The 24,193-nt window shown below is 34.6% G+C and overlaps 1 protein-coding gene across 3 annotated transcripts; it reads right to left on the bottom strand.

Annotated features, from left to right (window-relative positions):
* Window positions 1-661: 661 nt before the first annotated feature.
* Window positions 662-24,057, bottom strand: ccdc50b (coiled-coil domain containing 50b). Of its 3 annotated transcripts, XM_089124832.1 has the most exons (13): window positions 22,205-24,057; window positions 22,116-22,157; window positions 20,420-20,513; window positions 13,147-13,209; window positions 12,950-13,052; window positions 12,280-12,370; window positions 4,446-4,548; window positions 4,277-4,362; window positions 2,899-2,958; window positions 2,604-2,726; window positions 1,679-1,788; window positions 1,484-1,578; window positions 664-1,398 (listed from the first exon to the last, which is right to left on the bottom strand). In XM_089124832.1, the coding sequence occupies exons 3-13, from the start codon at window positions 20,466-20,468 to the stop codon at window positions 1,253-1,255; spliced, it is 1,029 nt and encodes a 342-aa protein (XP_088980958.1). In that variant the 5' UTR covers window positions 20,469-20,513; window positions 22,116-22,157; window positions 22,205-24,057; the 3' UTR covers window positions 664-1,252. The 3 variants fall into 3 exon arrangements, with proteins under 3 accessions (XP_039545927.2, XP_088980959.1, XP_088980958.1); XM_089124833.1 differs by lacking the exons at window positions 22,116-22,157; window positions 22,205-24,057 and adding an exon at window positions 21,583-21,602 and having other exon boundaries at window positions 663-1,398; XM_039689993.2 differs by lacking the exons at window positions 20,420-20,513; window positions 22,116-22,157; window positions 22,205-24,057 and adding an exon at window positions 15,732-15,840 and having other exon boundaries at window positions 662-1,398.
* Window positions 24,058-24,193: the final 136 nt, after the last annotated feature.

The following is a 24,193-nucleotide window of genomic DNA, read 5'->3' as shown; positions in this document are numbered from 1 at the left end:
TCAGTTCTATATAGAACCTTAAAGTGTTCCGTCAGGCACTCGATCAGTTCTATATAGAACCTTAAAGTGTTCCGTCAGGCTCTCTATCAGTTCTATATAGAACCTTAAAGTGTTCCGTCAGGCTCTCTATCAGTTCTATATAGAACCTTAGTGTGTTCCGTCAGGCGCTCTATCAGTTCTATATAGAACCTTAAAGTGTTCCGTCAGGCACTCTATCAGTTCTATATAGAACCTTAAAGTGTTCCGTCAGGCACTCTATCAGTTCTATATAGAACCTTAAAGTGTTCCGTCAGGCTCTCTATCAGTTCTATATAGAACCTTAAAGTGTTCCGTCAGGCTCTGTATCAGTTCTATATAGAGCCTTAAAGTGTTCTGTCAGGCGCTCTATCAGTTCTATATAGAACCTTAAAGTGTTCCGTCAGGCGCTCTATCAGTTCTATATAGAACCTTAAAGTGTTCCGTCAGGCACTCTATCAGTTCTATATAGAACCTTAAAGTGTTCCGTCAGGCACTCTATCAGTTCTATATAGAACCTTAAAGTGTTCCGTCAGGCTCTCTATCAGTTCTATATAGAACCTTAAAGTGTTCTGTCAGGCGCTCTATCAGTTCTATATAGAACCTTAAAGTGTTCCGTCAGGCGCTCTATCAGTTCTATATAGAACCTTAAAGTGTTCCGTCAGGCGCTCTATCAGTTCTATATAGAACCTTAGTGTGTTCCGTCAGGCGCTCTATCAGTTCTATATAGAACCTTAAAGTGTTCCGTCAGGCGCTCTATCAGTTCTATATAGAACCTTAAAGTGTTCCGTCAGGCGCTCTATCAGTTCTATATAGAACCTTAGTGTGTTCTGTCAGGCGCTCTATCAGTTCTATATAGAACCTTAAAGTGTTCCGTCAGGCACTCTATCAGTTCTATATAGAACCTTAAAGTGTTCCATCATGGGATCATTTTATGGATTTAGTTTTAATTGATTCATTTCAATAAAATTTTATCAATTAAACAGCTCGTAAATATCCTTTATCACAAGAAAACATGTAAATAACCCATTAAATATTGAAGTATTACGAAATAATTTACCTATATAGAACCTTTCTGGCATAAAGAGATCTTTCAAACTGAGTCAAGAACCATAGGGTTCTATATTGAACTTTTTCTAAGAGTGCATGAATGGAACATTAGAAAACCAACCGTTCTAAACTCAGTTCTAAAGTTGATAATAGAAAAGAGAAAACTGAGAGTGAGTTAAACATACGTTCACTGTTGTTTACAGTTCTCTTTCTTGTCTCTGGCTTTGTGACGTCCTGCTTTGTCGCTCTGCCGTTTGGTTGGTGGTATGAAGGTGGGTTCTGGTAAATAGTCATAAAAGATGCTGTGCGGGTTACGAGTGGCCAAGCACAAACCTGTTGAGGAAACAGGAAATGACTGCGGCTGTGCAACAAATGCAGTTACTGAACTTTCCTTTTATATAATAACATGCATTTGTACCTGACGGGGGGCTGCTGGAAATGTGGCTCTCACGCTTCCGAGCCTTGAACGTTGGGTCCAGTTCCTCTGCAATGTTGTGCATGTGTTGGTTTCGGCTGAAAAGAGATAACCGAGGTGCAAAGATACAGTAACTGCTGAAAGGCGTTCTTGAGAAGTGGCAGATTCTGTGAATGTGATAAAGAATGCGTGACTTACAGTGCAGTGCATGATGGGCTTGCTGGATGGTTTTCAATGGTGTAGTCTTCCTCTTCCACTGGCGAATGCAGTCCGTCTGAGTTCAGCCTCTCTCGCAGCATCTGAAGAGCCTGACATTAAAGACAACACGGTCTGAAATATGTCCATTTAAAACTAAATTAAAATGTAAAACAAATTACAAATGAAAGGTCTATCCACACCATGACTTAAAGGGGTCATGAGGTTAGGGGTCATGTCAGTATTGCCGAACTCTTTGAAACGCACTGTTGTAGTCTTGAGTTTTCTTCCGGGAACGAACACGTCACAATATTCCTCATTTAAATAATTCCCGCCCAAGACATATGCAAAATAAAGGGGGCGGGGCCTGGTTGAGTTAGTTAGGCGGGTATGATAAGGCGGGGACATTTCCTGAACATGTTCAAAGCGATCGACCAATCACAACACACTGTTCCAGCCGACCAATCAGAGCACAGTGTGCTTTACAGAAGGAGGGGCTTCATAGAGACAGGAACTAAACAGAGCAGGCAACAATGGAGAGTATGGGAAAAGAACATTTTTTTAACATTCATACATGAAAATATTCTAGTAGACCCTAAAAAGGCCGTAATGGGTCCCCCATAAATATATATAGCGCACCACAAGCGAACGCATCATTTGTGTGCTTTAATGCCACAGATTTCTCTCCCCTTAAACACTATTTCAGTTTTTCTGCTTTAAAATTTCCCAATTATTTCAATGTGTTACTTGCAGTTTCTTTGTAACTGTTTGTGAAATTTACTAGCGAACAATATTTCTACACCATGTTTTTTTTTTTTGTGTATTGGAAGTTTTGTGTGTTTGCATGCTTTACTTTTCCACAACTGTTGAATAAAATCAACAGAATAATCAGTTGTGTTTTGATTGAGCGGATGGGGTTGGTCCAGACCTTCCTGGTTGTGGTGTGTCCTCCTTCATGTGTTGGTTCTGCTGGTCTGGTCTGGATCTCGAGGTCTTGTGGCCTGTGGGTGACTCTTCTGTGACGGCGCTGCTGCATGTAGTGTGCGATCTCCTGATGAGCATTGATGCAGCAGTTAGACGCTTATATCATCACGGCTGATCTTTCTTTACACGTTTGACAATCATTTCATCTCCATTCCAGGAAAATATGGATCTGTATATTAATATAAATCTTTTTATCCATCTCTACAGTGTAATCGTAGTCATCCTGAAGATTTTGTTACCTCATCTTGGGCCACTTGAGCCGCAATGAAGTCCACTTCTGATCCAGAGCTGCGGGGAAACTGATAAAGAAAAACACTAATAATCAATACTACTTAGTTTTAGCAATTATTTATATACAATTATAATATTTGTTAATATTTTAAAGCTTTTATTTTTATATTTTTAGTTTTTATTTAAATATTTAGTAATTTTATAATTTAACTATATTATAATATAACTTTTTTATAATTTCTTTTCAGAAATATATATTTTTTTAATTTTAGCAATTTTAGTACTTCAACTTATTTAATTTGAGTTTCACTTGAGTATTTAAAAGTGTTTTTTGTATTATTTATATACTATTATAGTATTTTTTGGATATTTTGAAGTAGCTTTTATTTTTATATTTTCAGTTTTCATTTTAAATTTTAGTTTAAGTCTGTTGTATGATTTATTTATTTTTTAGTTCTATTTAGCTTGAATTTTGTATTACTTCAATACTTGTATTACTTCAACTTACTTTATTTCTGTTAGAAATATATACATATTTAATTTTTCTCAAGGTCAAATTCATTTTAAAATGTCAATTTTTTTGGAATTAAATATTTATTCAGACACTGTCAAATTAAAATACTGAGCAAACAAAACTTTGTGTTCCCTCATAAAAAATAAAATTAAATATTTTGCGAGGGAAATAATTAGTAATTTTGTGGTGTGCTTTTTTATAATTTTTTTAGAAATATATATTTTTAGTACTTCAACTTATTTAGTTTGAGTTTCACTTGAGTATTTAAAAGACATAAAATGAATACTATGTGTTTTTTGTATTATTTATATACTATTATAGTATTTTTTGAATATTTTGAAGTAGCTTTTATTTTTATAGTCTGTTGTATGATTTTATTATTTTTTTAGTTCTATTTAGCTTGAATTTTGTATTACTTCAATAATTGTATTACTACAACTTACTTTATTTCTGTTAGAAATATATATATATATATATATATATATATATATATATATATATTTAATTTTTCTCAAGGTCAAGTTAATTTTAAAATGTCAATTTTTTTGGAATTAAATTTTTATTCAGATTTATTCAGATTATTTTATGTCAAATTAAAATACGGAGCAAACAAAACTTTAAAAAAAAATATATATATATATATATATATTTTGCGAGGGAACGCAATTATTGACATTATTTTTCCTCTCCATAAAGTCCATAAGAGCTCCGCATGCACAAAAACAAAGTAAAACTAGTCCCGACCCCTATGCAAAGCTGAGGTTATACATTAAAAGCTAACCCCAGTGTGGTTTGAAACCAGGCTCAGTTTGAGTAGCAGACCTCAAGTGTGTGTGTGTGTGAGCAAATAAAATGCGTTCAATGTAGCGTACATCTCTGCGAGGCATCATCTCCTCTTCCTCCTGAAGTCTACGGGCCAGCTCAGCGTCCTGAAGCACCTGCTCCCAGATCCCCAACCCTGACGGAGGGAGAACAGCTTTTGAGATCAAAGCCTGACTTACTTCTCCAGCATATCAGCACGTCTCTACAATACACGTTTACCTTCACATAGAGGAGAAACACAGTCATGTTCATGGTGACCAGCATCTGCCCTCTGCCGTCTCATCTCCATTTCTTCTTCTTCCTGAAGCTGTTTAGCGATTTCCTGTTCAGAAAATAATTCACACACACAAATTCAATAATAAAAGCGACCGATGAATCATGTGTTTTAATATAGTCCAGTGCAACTATATGTCAAGTTGTATTGTGCATTATATAATACAGACGATTTCAAATCAGATTCACATTAATAAAACAGGAAGATGACGGTGTTAATGTTGTAAAATTCATCAATTATGTATCAAATTCAATTTGAGCTGTAAGGCAGAAGACAATGGAGGTGTCATTCAGTTCAAGTCAATTCAATGTTGATTCAATTCAGTTCAATAAAAGTGTTGATGTCACAGTCATTATTATAGTTTTGTTCTCATCCGATGGTGTCAGTGCAGTTAATATTACTAGTCTTTCAAACTCTAGCTGAAAATAACAAAACACATGCCAAGAGTGTGACATATTCACGAGTGAAACAAACTTATCAGAAGTAAACATGAGATTTGGATTCATCCATTGGGATTATTCACAATTTTTTTTTTATTAGGTGTTCAAGCAAGTGTTGAAATCCTATTGTATTTGCTAGAAAGAAGAAAAAAAAATCCCCTAAAACGCATCGTGCAGCCCAAACCGTAAGGGCTGGAGCTCTGAAACTTTGTCAGATGGTAGGGCCTCAAATTGAGGAGAACCGAGCCCGATTGGCCCATAGGTGGCGCTACAGCAACCAAAAGTACAAAATTGCTCATAACTCCTAACCCGTTTGACTTAGCTTCAATGTTTTTACACCACTGTAATCCCTGCCTCAAGACGGACAAGATGTATATCTCGGATTTCCATTTGGAGCAAAACAATTTTTTATGTGGGTTTTTGTCCAAAACACACTTTTTGCAAACTAGTCCCTGGTTTTTTGCCCAATCGGGACCAAACCAGTCTAGGCCTATTCTCTGGACTCTCTAGATCAATAATTATCAAAAAAAAAGTTGAAATTTTGCATTTGGTTGGCTGTAACAGGCTCATTTAGATAGTGGTCTGTGGCAAAATTCAGTCAAAAGCCCCTAAACCCCCCCCCAAAAAAAGTCACAACTTCACAAAAATCGACGAGCATATGTGTCCTAACATGGTTAGAAAGCATGCAAAGTTTCGTGAGGATCGGATCATAGGTGGCGCTATAATCGTCAAAAAGGTCTCTCATTATTAGGTATATGATCAGAGTATGAGCCCGATTGGAACCAAACCAGTCTAGGCCTATTTTTTGGACTCTTTAGATCAATACGAAATTTTGCTTTTGATTGGCTATAACAGGGTCGTTTACAAAACGGATGGGACAAAATGCACCCAGAATCATATAAATCCTAAAGGAAAACTCAGAATTTCACAAAAATTGATGAGCATATGTCTCATAACATGCCGAAGAAGCATGCACAGTTTCATAGGTGGCACTATAACTGTTAAAAAGCTTTAAAACCATGTATTTCCAATGTTAAATTGCCTGTATTGATTGTAAATGGTGTTTAACATCGGTGGATAAATGCATGTTAAATAAAATTGAACGCCTTTCGATGCTTCTGTGCTTAAAGGCCTAAACTGCTTGAACACCGATAAATGCTGCTTGCAGCTTTAATTTTAATTGTTTTAGTAGTATTGCTATGTTTTTGTCTTGTTTTAATATGATTATATTATATAAATATATATAATGTATATAAACAGACAGTGTTCATTATTATTTAACATTGAATTTTGGCCTAACTTAAAGACCAGTAACGGCTTAACAACGGCCCAACTAAATATACATCTCTAATGCATCAGGGTGGAGAAGAGGTGGTATTCATATAAGACGTCAAACAACACACACACACACGCACACACAGCAGAGGTGTCAGAGTAGGCCGTAAATGTTCCATCTTGCTTGTTCAGTGCGAAAAACCAGAGTGACACCCACCAGAGCACATGCAGACCAGGCCAGTGGAAAGTACAGCTCACACACACACACACACACTATACGTGTGATGCCCACAGAGATGCTTCTCAGGACACACACCTTGCCTGAGCACTTCACTTCTGAGGCCTCACACACACACACACACACACACACACACACACACACGTCAAGGAAGAAAAGCTCAACGAGCAGCACTGACGCCTGTATTATGAAGATTGGAGAACAACCGTCTGACTTTGAGGATATCACTTGATTCTAACCAGTTTCCGCCAAAATACCACATTAACCACAGTCGGTGTAGCTACGATAATATCATAATGGGTTTAAACAGTTTTCTGAAATAGTTTGAAGTCAACATGAAATATAAACTGGAGGAAAATGAATGCTGCTTACCACGGTACATTTGTGTTTAGCATTATTACACAGGTCTGACAAGTAATGGGACATTGTTGTCCTGGTTTTGTGATCCTTTATGAATTAAATAGAGCAGGAAACCATTTTAATTGTATACACACAACAGCGTAAGCAACAGGAATGGGTGATAAATTAGAAAAAACAAACAAACAGGAAGTGAGTTCACACATTAAAAATTACGTTTAAAATCCATTACTCAATTTAAATGTAAGGTACTTTTTAATTTGAAGTTCATCTTACGTAGACAAAAAGCACACACTATAAGGTATATACATCAGTTGTCCACTAGAGGACAGTAATGTAAAAAGGAGTTCACACAATTGTTTTAATCACCCTCATTTGGACATAAATAAGCAGATATGTTGGACAGAATGACAACAGAACTATAAACTAAAAATTAGTAATTAAATTGAGTGATTTTTTAATTAAATGATTAAAGAATTTTTTTTTTTTTGGCTGCACTTCATTTGTTATCATTTGACTGATCGTCCATCAAGGCAGTCCTTATATTTAATCAACGGGATGTCTGGATGTTCCCTGAAGGGGGTTTTACTGCATTTCTTATAAACAGACAGAGAATTCCCCACGGGAACGTCAATATAATGACTACACAAATAAACACATAACATCAGGGGATGCAGTTGTGTGGGCTCATGGGTATTCCAGCACTTAAGACTGAGGGTTTACAAAACTGAAGAGTTCAAGTATGTGTAGTTAATTTACAGCAATCAACATGCCCTCAGCACCACGGTGAGGCATTTCTCATTATGCGGCGCATGGTGGAAGAGTTTCCATTCTGATGCCCAGCCCAACTGGCCCACCAACCATTCAGGGCTCAACAACTCAAGTGGTACCACACACACACACACACACACACTAGTGTAGCAGATCTGACCCGCCAGGACCAAACATAACAACATTGTCATATTCAATATCCATTATCATGCCAAACACTTGAGTTGACATGGCATTCAATAAGTTATGATTATAACCTTGACTTTTGTCTGATTACTTCACTAGTCTTAAAGGAGTAGTTCACTTTAAAAAAACTTTTGCTGATAATTTACTCACCCCCATGTCATCCAAGATGTCCACGTCTTCCTTTCTTCGGTTGAAAAAAAATTAAGGTTTTTGATGAAAACATTCCAGGATTTTCTCCATATAATGGACTTCAATGGGAACCAAACGGTTCAAGGTCCAAAAGACACTTTCAGTGCAAACTGTTCATAGGGCTTTAAACGATTCCAGACGATGAATAAGGGTCTTATCAAGCGTCACGCATCTTTTTCCACGTCAGTTCGTTCATTTTGATGAACGAGTTCGAACAGGAGAGTCACAAACACATAACAGAACAGAGCAAGGCGACCATTTGAGCTTTTAAAACTTAAACTTTGTTTTTTTTTAATGATCGTTAGTTTCGTTTAATTAAAATAAAAACAAGTAATGCATTGAATGCTACGTTTATTGGGTTTAAACTTCAATACGTCCGTGAAAGAATGCCTAGTAGGCTATACATTTTTTTAAACACGGAAATAGCGACAATTGAGCATATATTACTATATATTAGCTTAAATTACAACCTGTGGGGAGTTTTTGTAGATCCTTTTGTGAACTTTTTACACTTGTTGATGCACAGCGGGTCATCTTAAAAGTGCCTTTGGAGCTACTATCTCTGTATAACGGCCGTTGGAGCCCTCTGCTGGAAGGGAATCGTAAGATGGCCGCTCGAACACTTCCGGTGGCTTCACTGCCTAGTAGTGGCAGAGTACGTCACGAGATATCCAGTCATTGATATTTATATTGTATATTTTGAGATTGTCATACGTTCTTTCTTTGTTTATTGTAATAAGAAAAATTTCAATAATAAAAAAAAAACAGAGAAACGTGCGCACCGTCATCTTTACAATATTGTCTTTGAACTTCCGTTTTTGCGGTCGCTCTGTATATTTCTATGGCATCGCTGTCGAGGAGTAATTAGCTGGTCAAGTGGATTTACTTATTGTAGAGCTAACAAAAGTTATCACGAGCATTGTAATGTTTATCATAAGCATTGTAAAGCAGATGTCTTAATTTTTTACGAGCAGTTCAAATACCGATTCATACCGATCGCTGTGAAGTCAAAAGACGAGCGCGTTGCTGAAAAGGGGCGGGGCTACATAAGATCTATAGATCAGTGGCTATGAGCTTTATGACTTGTGAAGTGAGCATTGTTTTGAAATAGCTGGTATAGTGTTGTTGACATTGACAAGGGTCATTCAGATAAAGATGTCATTCGTCAGAAGAACAACAAGACACTGCCAAACTGCCAAGATACAGATGGATATATTTAGCCATTACTGGAAAACTGATTTTACACCCAGAATAAGAAAAGGCTCTGTACGTTCACACTGCTAAACTTTGTTCACAGGCTGGCAGAAATACAGAAATATAATTACCAGTACCAATCTCTTCTACTCCACTAAATTGCTCAGTTTGCAGTCTAATAATACTGTCGCCACGAGGCAGAAAGGACAGTCGACAAACGACTACAGCCCACCAACCAAAACACAAAAACATCACAATAAATTGCCATTTTCTGTTTATTATTACTCGCTAAAGCGCCAAAATACTTAAAAAATAAAGAATCACATTGATAAAGCCTCACAAATAACTTGCAAGTATTGAGGCCCCAGTCACTTAGTAATAGCCTATATTCTTTCATTTTTTACATTTTTTGCATTTCAAATAAGGCCTACTGATGTTTTAGTTATTGTATTTTCAATATTATAGGCTATTATTTGTGCATAAACATATCTGGTTATAGTAAATATACCGTTTTTCTATGTAAAACAACATATTTTGTCATCCTTGCTGCAAGCTTACAAGAGTGATAATATCATTAAATGTGAAAAGGGGCCCAAAAATATTGGGAAAAAGGAAAAAGGGGGTTTTAGACCAAAAAAAGGTTGAGAACCACTGATCTAGGAGTATGGCAAGCCGTTTTAGCTTTTATTCATTTCCAGGATATGAATTCTTGATATCAACAATGCCATTTTTTGATATCAACAATTTAATTGCTGATATCTGTAATTGTATTTTCACTAGTGAAATGTCACCATAGGCTGCCATTCAAAATGAATTGTTTATATCAAGAATTGATTTTTTACTAGTAGAAATATCATTTTTGATATCAATAATTACATTGTTACTAGTAAAAAATTTGAATTCCTGATATCAATAATTAAATTGTCACTAGTTGAAATGTCTATTCTTGATCTCAACAATTCAATTGCTACTAGTAAAAATTACCATTTTTGATATCTGAAAATGTATTTCTGATATCAATATTATTTCAGATATCTAAAATGGCTTTTCTTACTAGTAAGAATCACATTCATAATATCAGAAATTAACATTGTCACTAGTAAAAATTTAATTATTGATATCAAAAATGAACATTGTTACTAGTAGCAATTCAATTGTGGATATCAAGAATAGACATTTCAACTAGTAACAATTGAATTCTTGATATCAAAAATAAAGGTTTTACTAGTAATAATTGTATTTCTGATATGTGAAATTTTGAATTTCAACTAGTAAGAAATCAATTCTTGATTTCAACCATTGGTTTTGAATGGCAGCCTATGGTGACATTTCACTAGTGAAAATACAATTGTTGATATCAAGAATTACATTTTTGATATCAAAAATGTAATTGTTGATATCAAAAATGTAATTGTTGATATCAAGAATGTAATTGTTGATATCAACAATTGAATTCTTGATATCAAGAATTCATATCCTGAAATTGAATAAAAGCTAAAACGGCTTGCCATACTAGGAGCTGATGGTTTTGTTCTCTTGAAAACAAGGGATGGAATTCGCAAATGTTTAATGCCATAATCTAATTATGATTAAGTTAAATTTGCTAAAACAAAGGTAATGTCTCTTTAAATAAGTCCAATTACTATAGACTATTACTTCTGCAAGACATTTTTCCAGCGGGCTCCGAAAGCCTGTTTTAAATAGTCTTTCCACAAATACAGAAGCTCAGTGTTCACCCAGCGGGACGTGGCCTTCTTCAGATGAGCGGTCCACCTCCTCAGTCTCGTCGTCACAACAGACATCGCCATGGGAACACTTCCCAAAAGCACTCCTGACAACAATGATGACAAAGCTGCTCCTTTAGGAGACAGAAATGTCGCCCAACAGCTAAATAAAGCACATAAAAGAAGAATACTTGAAGCCAACGGACACGAGAGTGCAAGATCCGACTCGGGCATCAGTCTTCTCAGTCTTTATTGCTCTCTACAAAAGCATCTCTACACCACCACCACCACCACCACCAACTCACACAGGCATTTTAATCAGCTTAACAAGAGTGGACAGATGATTAACAACAGAGCAGTGAACAAAACACTTCCCTTTGTATAGAAATGAATGGGAAAAATCAGTATTAGGGGTGTTACGATACACTCATGTCACGATCTGATACCATGATAAACTGAACTCATGATACGATATTACTGCGATATAGATTATCATAAAAGGTTAACAAAAAAGTACTGTTAGCTTTTTTTAACCCTCCTATTATCCTTGGGGTCAATTTGAATGTTTAACGCCCCATTCAATGTTTAACATCTGTAAAAACATAATTTTATTTACTTTTTTTGCTTCAGATTTAATGACTTTTCCTAATTTAATGGGGACAACTCTGTAAACATAAAATTAACCTGCTAATATTTTTTCAAAGTCTCGTACAAATTACTGTCAAATTGACCCCAGAGGGTAAAAAGAGTTATCAGATTTGAGGGTGACAGGAGGGTTAAACCTTTATTATTTGCTGTAACTTGGTCATAAATATATATCACTGTTTTACTTTTCAATGCAGCTGCTTTTAATAAGATGCTATCGAGCACATTTGTTTTCCCACCTTGTTTATAGCATTCAATAAAACTAACATAACTTCTCATTTTATTTACTTTTGTAGAATTATAGGATTAGTTCACCCAAAACATTTTTTTAATTCCCAATATGTCAAAAGAAGATATTTTGAAGAATGCTGCCGGTAACCAGACAGTTGACGGTAGCCATTAAAGGGATACTCCACTTTTTTTGGAAATAGGCTCATTTTATAACTCCCCCAGAGTTAAACAGTCGAGTTTTACCGTTTTCGAATGTATTCAGATCATTTTCTGATATTTAGAAGAATATCAGTAACCAGACAGTTTCCGGTCTCATTGACTTCCATAGTATATTTCTTTCCTACTATGGAAGTCAATGAGACCAAAAACTGTCTGGTTACTGATATTCTTCTACATATCAGAAAATCAGCTGAATGGATTCGAAAACGGTAAAACTCGACTGTTTAACTCTGGGGGAGTGGTAAAATGAGCCTATTTCCACACAAAAAAAAGTGGAGTATCCCTTTAAAGCCTTGTTTTACAGACTCACCTCATCCTCTTGCTCTCGTCTCCTGGCCTCCTCAGCACACCTCTGGAGCTCTTCCTGAATCAGCCGTGCGTATCTGCGGTCCTCCTCCTCCCTGCAAAACACACACAACGCTTCAAGGATTCAATATGTGATATTTAGAATATATGCTTCTATTACTAATTAATCTAATTAATGCTGTTCTTTTGAATCTTCTATTCATCAAAGAATCCTGAAAATAAAGTATCACGATTTTCACAAAAATTTGAAGCGCAATTGTTTTAAACATTGATAATAATAAGAAATGTCCCTTGAGAAGTGAATCAGCGTATTATAATGATTCCTGAAGGATCATGTGACACTGAAGACGGGAGTAATGATGCTGAAAAACCAAGGGAATAAATGATCAAAATTATATTATTCAAATAGAAAACTGTCATTTTAAATTTGAATAACATCTCACAATTTTTACTGTATTTTTCATCAAATAAATGCAGGCAGTGGTGAGCATTAGAGAACTGTTTTGTACATACAAAACCCAAGACAAGTCCATGCACCAGAGTCATGTCACGCCAAACACCTCACAATATACAAACTACTCAAGTTATAGTCAAGCATCTGTTTTCCACACAGTCATGTGGATATCCTGTGGTTTAGTGATGGAGTAATTGGGGAAGTGTGTGACGAATCTTACAGATCCACTCGCTGCTCCTCTTCCTCCTGAAGCCTCCGGGCCAAACGAACATCGCTCTGCACCGCCTGGTTCTTCTGGATGTTGGTGCTGTAAAACTGCTCAACTGAGACCAAAAAGCAGAATCAGCCCTACCGTATTTTACCCAGTGAAATGAGGAAGGACGAGCACGATTACAGGAAGAAGATGCTTATACTCACTTTCCTGCTCTTGAAGACTGTGAGCCAGAGCGCCGTCCTCTAACACAGAGAAACACTGGCACACTGTGGGCGGGGGAAAGTACATTTACAGCTCATTAATCAGGCTTAATTAGAGGGATTCGACCACAGGAAAATTACTGTAATCTTTATAACACGGGACAAGAGCAATGTAACTGATTATTTGATTAATAATCAATATTCTCTCATCAAATAAAATAGTTCATTTGCTGAAATGTAGTCTAATTGGTGCAACATCAAATTTAAATAGTTATGTAACACATATTTCATGCAATTTACAGTTACATTTGTTTAGTAATTTAGAGTTTTTTTGAGCTAGAAATATCCAGTTTACAAACATTTCATTCTAATATAGTTCACATGAGGAGTGAAGACACAAAATAAATATGAATACGTTTGGATGTTAAAATGCCGGTCATTCTTTTCAGCACAGAAATGAAATACCCGGTAACTTGAAATAACTGTATTTGAGAAAAGTCTGCAAACTAAAACAACCACCTGCTGAGAAAGCAGGGATTTTGGGGTTGATATAGTTGACTAAAACGAAAAATAATACAAATTGTTTTTGATAAATGAAATAATGCTGAAAAAAATACAAAATGTATAAATATTAGATGAAGAACTTAACGAAAAAAACTTAAACATTGAAGTTTTTGACAAATAACAATGAATTTAATAAAATTTAAGCACTAAAATTACTGTACTAAAACTGAAAAAAATATATAAATAAATAAATAAATAATGCTGAAAAAATACAAAATATATAAATATTAGATGAAGAACTTAACAAAAAAAACTTAAACATTGAAGTTTTTGACAAATAACAATGAATTTAATAAAATTTAAGCACTAAAATTACTGTACTAAAACTGAAAAAAATATATAAATAAATAAATAAATAAATAATGCTGAAAAAATACAAAATATATAAATATTAGATGAAGAACTTAACAAAAAAAACTTAAACATTGAAGTTTTTGACAAATAACAATGAATTTAATAAAATTTAAGCACTAAAATTACTGTACTAAAACTGAAAAAAATATATAAATAAATAAATAATGCTGAAAAAATACAAAATATATAAATATTAGATGAAGAACTTAACAAAAAAAAAACTTAAACATTGAAGTTTTTGACAAATAACAATGAATTTAATAAAATTTAAGCACTAAAATTACTGTCCTAAAACTGAAAAAAATATATAAATAAATAAATAATGCTGAAAAAATACAAAATATATAAATATTAGATGAAGAACTTAACAAAAAAAACTTAAACATTGAAGTTGTTGACAAATAACAATGAATTTAATAAAATTTAAGCACTAAAATTACTGTGAAAAAAATATATAAATAAATAAATAATGCTGAAAAAATACAAAATATATAAATATTAGATGAAGAACTTAACAAAAAAAACTTAAACATTGAAGTTTTTGACAAATAACAATGAATTTAATAAAATTTAAGCACTAAAATTACTGTACTAAAACTGAAAAAAATATATAAATAAATAAATAATGCTGAAAAAATACAAAATATATAAATATTAGAGGAAGAACTTAACAAAAAAAACGTAAACATTTAAGTTTTTGACAAATAACAATGAATTTAATAAAATTTAAGCACTAAAATTACTGTACTAAAACTGAAAAAAATATATAAATAAATAAAAGCCAATAGAAAGGCGATTTTCTTTTATATAAACGCTATAATACTATATAAATAATAGTAAAATAACTCTGATAATGGCAGTAGCAATGAATCAAATGATGAAGAAGAGGAATAAAGCTATCACTAATGGCAAGCCCAACATGTGGCATCATTTAAAACACTTTTGCCATTTTAATAAAGCTGATTCGGAGTCAGGATTGCAGTGATGCTGTAAAGTCTATCTTGGTAATAATCCTCCACATCTTAGCACTCAAAAACTCAGTTTCTGTGCTATAATTTAATTACTCAAAATTCATTTTTGAGTGGCATATTTGCGCAATTATTTTGCCGCTTGACGGTTTGTGCCAATAAACAACGTTATCAGTGCATGCAATTCATTCTCTAAGACAGGTTTATGTTTTGGCCCATGTCCCATAATGCCACACTGGGGCCCAAACAGGAAAAGTCCTGCCGAGCCGACTGGGTCAACAGCTTCAACACAATGCCTCAGAGGAAAAGCAAAGCACATTATGCCCAATAATAAGAGGTGTGTTAATGTGAACGACCAAAACCGCTCACTGAAATCCACTTCTGAACGACTATTAAAGAAAAGCAACCCGAAGAAAGACGACCAAAACACACAAATAAAACCCTGCACATTAAACACATCAAATGACATCCCTCCTTCTCTCTCGCTCTCATGCTCTCTTGAAGTCAGCGTGCAAAAATCAGAGCGCTAATAAAAGCTCACGAGTCATAAAAGCTGACACTCAGGACTAATTACAGATCCATCAAGACATATTAACTGCTAACAAAGAAGTCTGTGACAAACTAACAGACATACTGTATGCATTATCCAATAAACAACTCAAAAAAAGTACTCGTCTCAAGATAACTTTGCATTAGATTTACCGTTTCTAAAGATGTGCCTGCGTCCATTGGTCCAACTCTGCACATACACACACGAGTGTGAGCTCATCCTACATCAGCCCGTCATGCTCTTCTGGTGGTAAACAGCACTGGTGCTCAGATGGACTCAGATGGATAGGCTCCTCCACCCTGATCCGCATGGAAAAGCTGACACGGGCACTCTCAGAGTCAGGACAGAGGCTCGTTTCAGAAAGGTTGGCGTACTCACAGTTAAACCATATGCCATGAAAGGGGTTTTGTGCATAGCAAGAGCCAATGTTGTGCAACTTAAAATTAGAGCCGGTTTTAAACCAGAAATAGTGACGTGCAATTCCTGAAACCAGCTCTGATGCCTTTATAATAATAATAATATTCAAATATTTGATTAATCTCAGTTGAGTGTGAGGAAAAAAGTAGCAATAGTTATGAAAATTAAACTCAATGACTTAATCCTAAATTAACTCAATCTTTTTTAAAACAAAAAAAAAAAGTGGTCTGAGGCTTATTTTTCCAAAGTTTGGGGTCTGTATTTTTTTTAATAGTCTCTTATGCTCACTACGGTTGCATTTATTTGATTTATTGATTTAAAAACAATAATATTATTACAATTTAAAATATTTTCTATTTTACAAAATGTAATATATTCCAGTGATTTTTCAGCATCATTACTCCAGTCTTCAGTGTCACATGATCCTTCACAAATTATTCTAACAAGCTGATTTTAAATAAATAGCGGAGACCATATTATATTTTTGCAAGATTCTTTAATTAATAGGCATCAAAAGAACAGCATTTTTTTTTTAATTATTTTAAATCATCTGTAACATTAAACGTCTTTGCTGTCACTTTAGATAAATGCATCTTATACGTTTCTTTACTCAAATGGTAATGTGGTTTTATGGTCCGATTTTAAAGCTCATCACGCCCTGCACATTATATTCTTATAACAATGTGAACAATATTTAAAACATCTGCTATTGTTCTTCACAAAAGAAAGAAAGAAAGTCAAATGAGTAAATTATTAAAAGAGTACATTAATAATTCAGGATCACTTATGGGCCATCCAAAATCAATATTTGTCTGAGTAGGTCCTACTTTTGAATTTAAATTTTAAAAAGAGGGCGTTCTATATATATATATATATAGTATATATAGTATGAATAATATTCGGATACTACTCTGTAACTATATTAGTATCTGATTTAATGTTGCACTTTTACTTTAAATGCAAATATTTCTGATATATAGCGCCACCTGGAGGTGAAAAGCGAACAATGATAATTTTATTAGAATAAATGTTTAGGAGGTGTAAGAATAAATAATGTCAGTCCTTAAAGAGACAGAGGACGATGAAGGGTGGTGCGTGTGACCCCCACAGCTGAGCCGAGGCCCCCGGGACAAACAGATGGTGCTATTCAAGTCCCACAAACAAAGAAAACCGAGTAAAGACAGTAATCGGGACCCCTGCATGAAACTATCAAGCGTCTCTTCCTGTTTGCTGCTCTCCTCTTCCAATCACTCACTTTCTCCTGCAGTTCTTTGTCTATATTTGGCACGAGGAGCAGAAGCAGAAGCTATAAATATCCGGCAGTGAAGTTACGGGAGGTTCAGTCATGAACTCAAAGAAACAGGTCAGGAGCTCTGCTGCAAAACCCAGTTAGTTTCAGGCCCAGCGCATATAAGGCCTTAAAATGCATTGTGGGTAGGCATCTCACAGGGTAGGTGTTTATTTAGTGTCCCATATCAGCTGCAGACCCGCAGCACACCAGCTTCAGAACCCCAGCGCCAGAACCGGAAGTAAGGGGCGGAGTTACGCACTAACCAACACCAGGGCCGGAAGTAAGGGGCGGAGTTACGCACTAACCAACACCAGCGCCAGAACCGGAAGTAAGGGGCGGAGTTACGCACTAACCAACACCAGGGCCGGAAGTAAGGGGCGGAGCTTATGTTCGAAACCTAACCCCACCTAACGTAATTTACACATGAAACAGCTTTTATTAAACATGAAACCTCTATACATAGGCCTATGTATGTTATGATGGTACATTAAGCGTTTTAAGACATTGATTTTGTGTAATATATTTTCAGTTATCCGTTTCATTGTATTATGAGGCTACTTCATCATGATGGTGAAAAAATAATACTTGAAACTTATGGGCATTTTAATGTATAACAGTCTAATAATTTTAGCTAAGCAGTTTATACATAGGCTACATAGGTAAGAGCTTTGTTTTTTGTTTTTTATGAAGGAGTTAACTTTGTTAAGCTTTGAAAGATATAAAACAAGACAAGCATTGGAGGTTTTCAAAATTATACACAATTCGATAACTCATTAGACCTCTGTGATGTTTTATGTTCTATTTAGTGTGTTTACAAAAATCTTAAACTGTTTTGAAATTCCGGCTCATTGGATCTTATTTCGGAAAAAATATGAATGGTAGTCAATGGCGGGAGACAACTTATCTTTTTATTCAATAATACTGTGCCCTCAATTACACATATGATGTTTGTCAATTTAAAAGATAATTCTGAAAGTCAAAAACGTCGCAGTTTGTCATAAAACAGAAGAGTAGCATTTAGTTTTATGTGAAAATCGCTCTATGAACTACATCTCCCAGAAGCGAAACAACGAGTGAGATCCGCTGCTCGTTTGGTACAAAACACTCAGGCGTGACGGCGTAACGTTACGATTATAACGTAAGACTGTAGAAACAATGACAGACGTTAGCCTCAGTAAAGTTAGCTTCATTCACTGAGAGAAAATGTGCGCCTTTGGGGTTTGTAGTCTTTGTAATTACGTATTTTCACAGTCTTATACCTCAACGGTTTTACATCAAACTGCGACTTTCTTTACTTTAAAATGTATCTTTTAAATTTACAAACATCATATGTGTAATTCAGGGCACAATTCAAACCAGATCAAAATATTTGTTGTCTCTCGCCTTTCAATATTTTTTCGAAATAAGGTCCCATGGTTGTCGACCGAAAGGGGGAGGGACTTAGGCTCTGTATATGCAATAATATTAACTCCGCCCCTCCCTCACTTGCGGTTCTGGCGCTGGGGTTCTGAAATATATCTCGTTTCATGCAAAAACAGTTCGTCTGCTTTCTAGGTGCAGAGGTTTATATGAACCTGTTGTAAACTCATCTAAACTGTAGGTCCGTGTTTGTGTGGAGTAAACCTAAATTCTCCTGCACTTGAACTCTTCACATCCAGCTTGAGGCCAAATCGGGAGAAGATTGGAATCTCGTCCCAAATCCTGTTTAAGAAACAGGAACGCTCGGAAGCTCTTGAGCTCATCCAGGCCAGATAAGAGGACGAATGTGTGGACAGACTCTCTCACATCACATTCCTGAACACTGATCTCATCTCCTACAACACACAACTGCAAACCTGCACAGGAACATCCACAGAAGCATTCAGACCGTTTTGCCCTTCATTTTTCAATATGCTTTTCCTTTCACTAAACTGATAGATCATGGAGAATTACATGCAAGTTTGCTGCATAAATAGTGCATCTTCTGTGTAATGTTGTCAATAATGATGTTAAAAATAAAGTCTATAGGTGTGTGGTGTTTCTTTCTAAAGTAGCGTGTGTATGCATGTCTCCAAACATGCACAGGTCCAAAGGCACACATGCACGCTCCTGAAACCAACATGTTTCTCTTATTTTCAGTCTCTCTCATACACTTTTAATGGCCCATTGAAACACATTGGAACAAATTAGATGCCCACTCTCATCATATGCAAATAGGAATATAAAACCAGCCCTAAATGAAAGAAAACAAGATTGAATCCAATCTTGGGTGATAATATAGCATAACAAGTCATTTAGAAACTATTTTTCGTAAAAGTAGGAAAATTGTCAAAAAACATTTGAGAAGTAGTTACGGGATGGGCAACGATTAATCGCATCCAAAATAAATAAATAGTATATAAATACACACACACATGCATGTATATATTTAAGAAATATTTGCATGTATATACTTTATATTTATATTTAATATATTTGATATATTAAGAACACATTTATCTTAAATATATACATGCATGTGTTAGTATTTATATATACAAAATAATTATACACACCACACACACATATATCATGTAAACACAAACTTTTATTTTAGATGCGATTAATCGTTGCCCATCCCTACGCATTTGTCAACAAAGTTTCAGTCCAATAACATTAACTAGTATTTTCGGGAAAAAGAAAATCTTCTCCGGGTCAAAAACATTCTAGCTTAATTCATTCTTTTTTTAAACACATGAATACGGGCGACGGCGTATTGAACAAAATCGCATTTTTGTCAAAGACTTCGTCCGGATCGTATTCAGAACGACTAGGCCGAGTCGATCGAGTCCATCAACACCCACGAAGCTTCACAGTCCGATTCCTGAGTCGACATTTAATTCGGTAACGCTGCGCAGTTTTGATTTATATGCTGCGGTTTAATGTTTGATCACCGCATTAGATGCTTTCAATCACTTGCTTCTGCTTCTTTTTCAATTGTTTTTGGAGATTCTGTCCTCATCCAGATGTGCAAAACACGGACTGCGGGAAATGCCGAGTTAAAACCACCATTGCAACATGGAACCAATTTCAAAACACTTTTTATATGGTTCCCTTTTCAAATATAATTACACAGACACATTTAATAAAGATGCAAAACCGAAGAACCCATACCGTCATAAACAGCGGGCAGGTGAGATTTGTCGACGTCGGTTTCTGCCATCACTGATCCACATGAGCTCACCGTCTCATGATGCTGGGAAGAAACCTGGAGCATCAAACAAACATTCACATTATCTTTACAATCATTTTGCAGGCTACTAGTACCATTGCAACAATTACGTATAACCGTAAGCACTGGAAACATCTGTACGACTTCTATAACATGCAGCAGCCGTAATCTAATCTCCAGAAATCCTGGAACAATAACACACATTGTGTCACGGATAAAGATGTTGGCAAAGTTCTTATTTCCTCTGGGGTTTTTCCCCGTTTATGAGCCATTAGTCTTATTTTGATAAGCTTAGTGAATTATTTTTTAATATTTCTAACAAGAAAGCACAGATATAATCCATTCAGATTTGTATTTGTATTTATTTATTTATTAGATCATATGTAATGCAAAAAAAAAAATCCTGTACATAATACAAAAAAAAAAAAAATACATAAAAAACAATGAAACAAAATAGAAAAGGAAAAGACGATTGAAATATATCAGAAAAATAAAAACATAAGGATTTTTTTTTTTTAATGCTAATAAATACCTGACTGAAGGGGTTTCGGCTGAAGTCAAGACTTATTTTGCCTAACCTCTTTTACAACAAAAACACTGTCCAAAGATGACACAATTATACGGTTTCTCTTATACCAAATAATAATAATAATAATAATAATAATATGAAGGCACAAAAAGTTAATCCTCAACAATCAAAATGATATCATACATCCACTTTCGCTTACTTTTCTTATGTTCTTCATTCATTCAAGTGTTCTATATTTTTCCATAATGTTTAACTTATATCTTTTCTTAAATCCATTAATAGTTCTAGAGCTCTTAGATCAGATCACCAGAATTATCATCAAATATAACGTTGAACTACATTAAGGTTTAGCCGTCAGGTTGGAATGACTTTTCAAGGAATATCATAATGCAAACTGCTGCCAACACTTAAATCAATGCAATACGCAATAATAAAAAAGCAACATGGAATATCTCTGTAATGACTTATACAGTGTGAAAGACATAATAAACAGTAAATATAACAGTAATATCTGAGAAATCTTAAAAGGATAGTTCACCCAAAAATGAAACATAGGCTATGTCGTAATTTACTCACCCTTGTTGTTCCAAACCTGTATGAGTTTCTTTCTTCTGTTGAACACAAAGGAAGATATTTTGAAGAATGTAAACAGTTGATGCTTTAGCCATTGACTTCCATAGTAGGAAAAGAAAAAGAAAGACTGTGGAAGTCAATGGCTAGCATCAAATTTCTGTTTACCAACATATATTTAGTGTTAACAGAAGAAAGAAACTCGTACATGAGGGTGAGTAACTTAAATAACTTAAGTAAGTTTTACATCTCAAAACAAACTGATTTGAACATTTATTGTTATTGCAATAATGTCGAACATAATTCTCATCACATTAATACACTGGGTCGACATTCAGTGTTAGTGTTGATGTTTCTATAATCTCTAACAGTATTAATGAACCATCAACGGTAGCTAAACTTTATAAACAGTTATAACATGTTACATTTCTACTTTTGATGGGCTGCACTTAAATGAGCTTCATAATACATATGCACTGTAAACAACATAAACACTATGGTTCAAAAATTATGAAAACGTTATTAAACAAGAAACTCACCGTCTTCTGTCACTCCAGACACGCGCAGATCCGTGAAAGTCTCTTCTCTCACACACACACACACACACACACACACACACGCGCTTGATTTATTTTAGACGTGACACACGCTATTACACACACACTCATGTGCAGAATGCCTGCAGTGTGTCACAGGAGCACCTTGTCTCCTCTGTTCTTCATGTTTAGGCTGTTTTTCCTGACAGTTTGAGTTCAGCTCTACTTTTGTTCTCAGTCAAAACAAAGAGAAACATGTGGAGTTTCCCACGAGCCTCGCGCGCCCCCTGCTGCTCATTTAGAGGAGTTCCTCCACACGTGACCCCGTTCAAACGAAAGTTTTTGGGACTTTTATTCAGCAAGGATGCATTCAATTAATAAAAAAAGATACAGTAATGACTTTTACATGGTTACAAAACCTAAAGATACATTGTACACAAAAAATCTATAGTAATTATATTAGCTATACAATGTTATTTTGATAAAATGCATGAAGCAGTACAATTTTTTACAATATTGATGGCAATGTACTTATAACACAATATAATTGGCCTATAAAATTATTTGGCACATTTGTTTGTATTATAAACGTTCAAAACTAGCTACTTTCACAAAGTATGATAGTTTATGTGAGTTTACTGCTTTTATAAAGAGGTTATTATATAATAAAAATATTAAGAAAGTTATTTTATTCAGCAAATTCATGAAGTGACTAGGTGTAACCATAAGCTACACAGTAACTTATGAATAGCTATTTTACACGGATGTTTTTTGTTTTTTTTTTATAGCCCCGGATCTAAAAAAAAAAGATTGATAATTATTATTAAATTTTAATAATTTAGTATTATATTATATAATTATTTTATATAATTTAGTATTATATTATATATTAGTTCATTACTATAGAGAGTAGTTTTATCTTTTTAAAGTATACACTACGCAACTTTTGGCCCTCTAGCGGTTTAAAAACAAAGCTGCATGCATTTTTTTCCCCGGTGCGGTCGGATGAATATGATTCTATCTCATAACTAAAATGAGAGAATATCCTTCTGCTCATGAAAAAACAATCACTATAGGCTTCAGATATAACCAATTTAGACTAAAAGATCTCAATATACTGTAGGTTTACCCATTAATGGACATGATACTTCCCTGAAAATAAACTCCAGCACTGCAGATAATCTTCACAACATATATATGACCTCTGTTAGAGAGACACTTGGCCGTTCATCGGTTTAATAAAACACGAGTAATGACGAGTGAAATGACGAGCACACACGTGTGTAAGTGACGTATGTACGCAATTTCCCGCCAAAACCATCAGGTCAACAAACACGAGTCAGGGTAAAAAAATAAAATAAATATTGATAAAAACTATTTACATTTTCTTAATTTTAAACAAAAAGAGTTACAAAGTATACTTTTAAGTAATTTCCATTTATGTAATCTGTTTGTGGTTTTAATTATAAATCAACAGCGCAATTCTATCCTATATCCTACCTGTTGAAAAAAAATATAAATATTTTTATTTTGTAGTTCACATAAACATTGTTGTGGTGGAACAAATATCATCTCTCATCATCAAGACATTATTTTAAAAACACTTAAAACGGGATGTTCAGAGAGAATTCAGAAATAACATTTTCATAACTTATCGGGAATGTTATGTTAGCAAAACATATTTTTGATAGCTGTTTCTTTTCTCATCAAATTCATTTATGAATTACATAAATCATGCACAGGATTATGCAAATATTTTAAATTCAAAACAAACTTTTACATATACATTTAAAGGGATAGTTCACCTAAAAATGTCAATAAAACTACTCATTTCAAACCACGAAAGACTTACAAATTAAGCCTAAATTCAACCTGTTCATCATATAAATCTCTTCAAAAAATGTGGACTAAACCTCTTCATTCTTTACTCTTTACGAACCTTTTGAAGCAATAATAGAAAAATAATATATAATAACTTAATAAAAACCTAAATCTGTGGAATAAAAATAAAAAACAGCCCAGTTTATTCAAACATGTACACTGTCCTCAAGTGAATCTCATTATCAAACACAAACACAAAC

The sequence above is a fragment of the Pimephales promelas genome, chromosome 21 (genome assembly GCF_988280905.1).
Source record: "Pimephales promelas chromosome 21, fPimPro1.hap1.1, whole genome shotgun sequence".
NCBI classification, from domain to species: domain Eukaryota; kingdom Metazoa; phylum Chordata; class Actinopteri; order Cypriniformes; family Leuciscidae; genus Pimephales; species Pimephales promelas.
This window is presented reverse-complemented; position numbering and strand designations above follow the sequence as displayed.

What these genes read in the sequence shown, in the direction of transcription:
- ccdc50b (XM_039689993.2), bottom strand. Translation starts at nt 15,798, where the DNA reads ATGAGCTCACACTCGTGTGTGTATGTGCAGAGTTGGACCAATGGACGC. An exon ending in GACGAGAGCAAGAGGATGAG is followed by an intron (nt 4,549 to 12,279) that starts GTGAGTCTGTAA and finishes TTTTCTGAACAG; the next exon opens with GAAATCGCTAAACAGCTTCA. An exon ending in CTCAAGTGGCCCAAGATGAG is followed by an intron (nt 2,727 to 2,898) that starts GTAACAAAATCT and finishes AATGCTCATCAG; the next exon opens with GAGATCGCACACTACATGCA.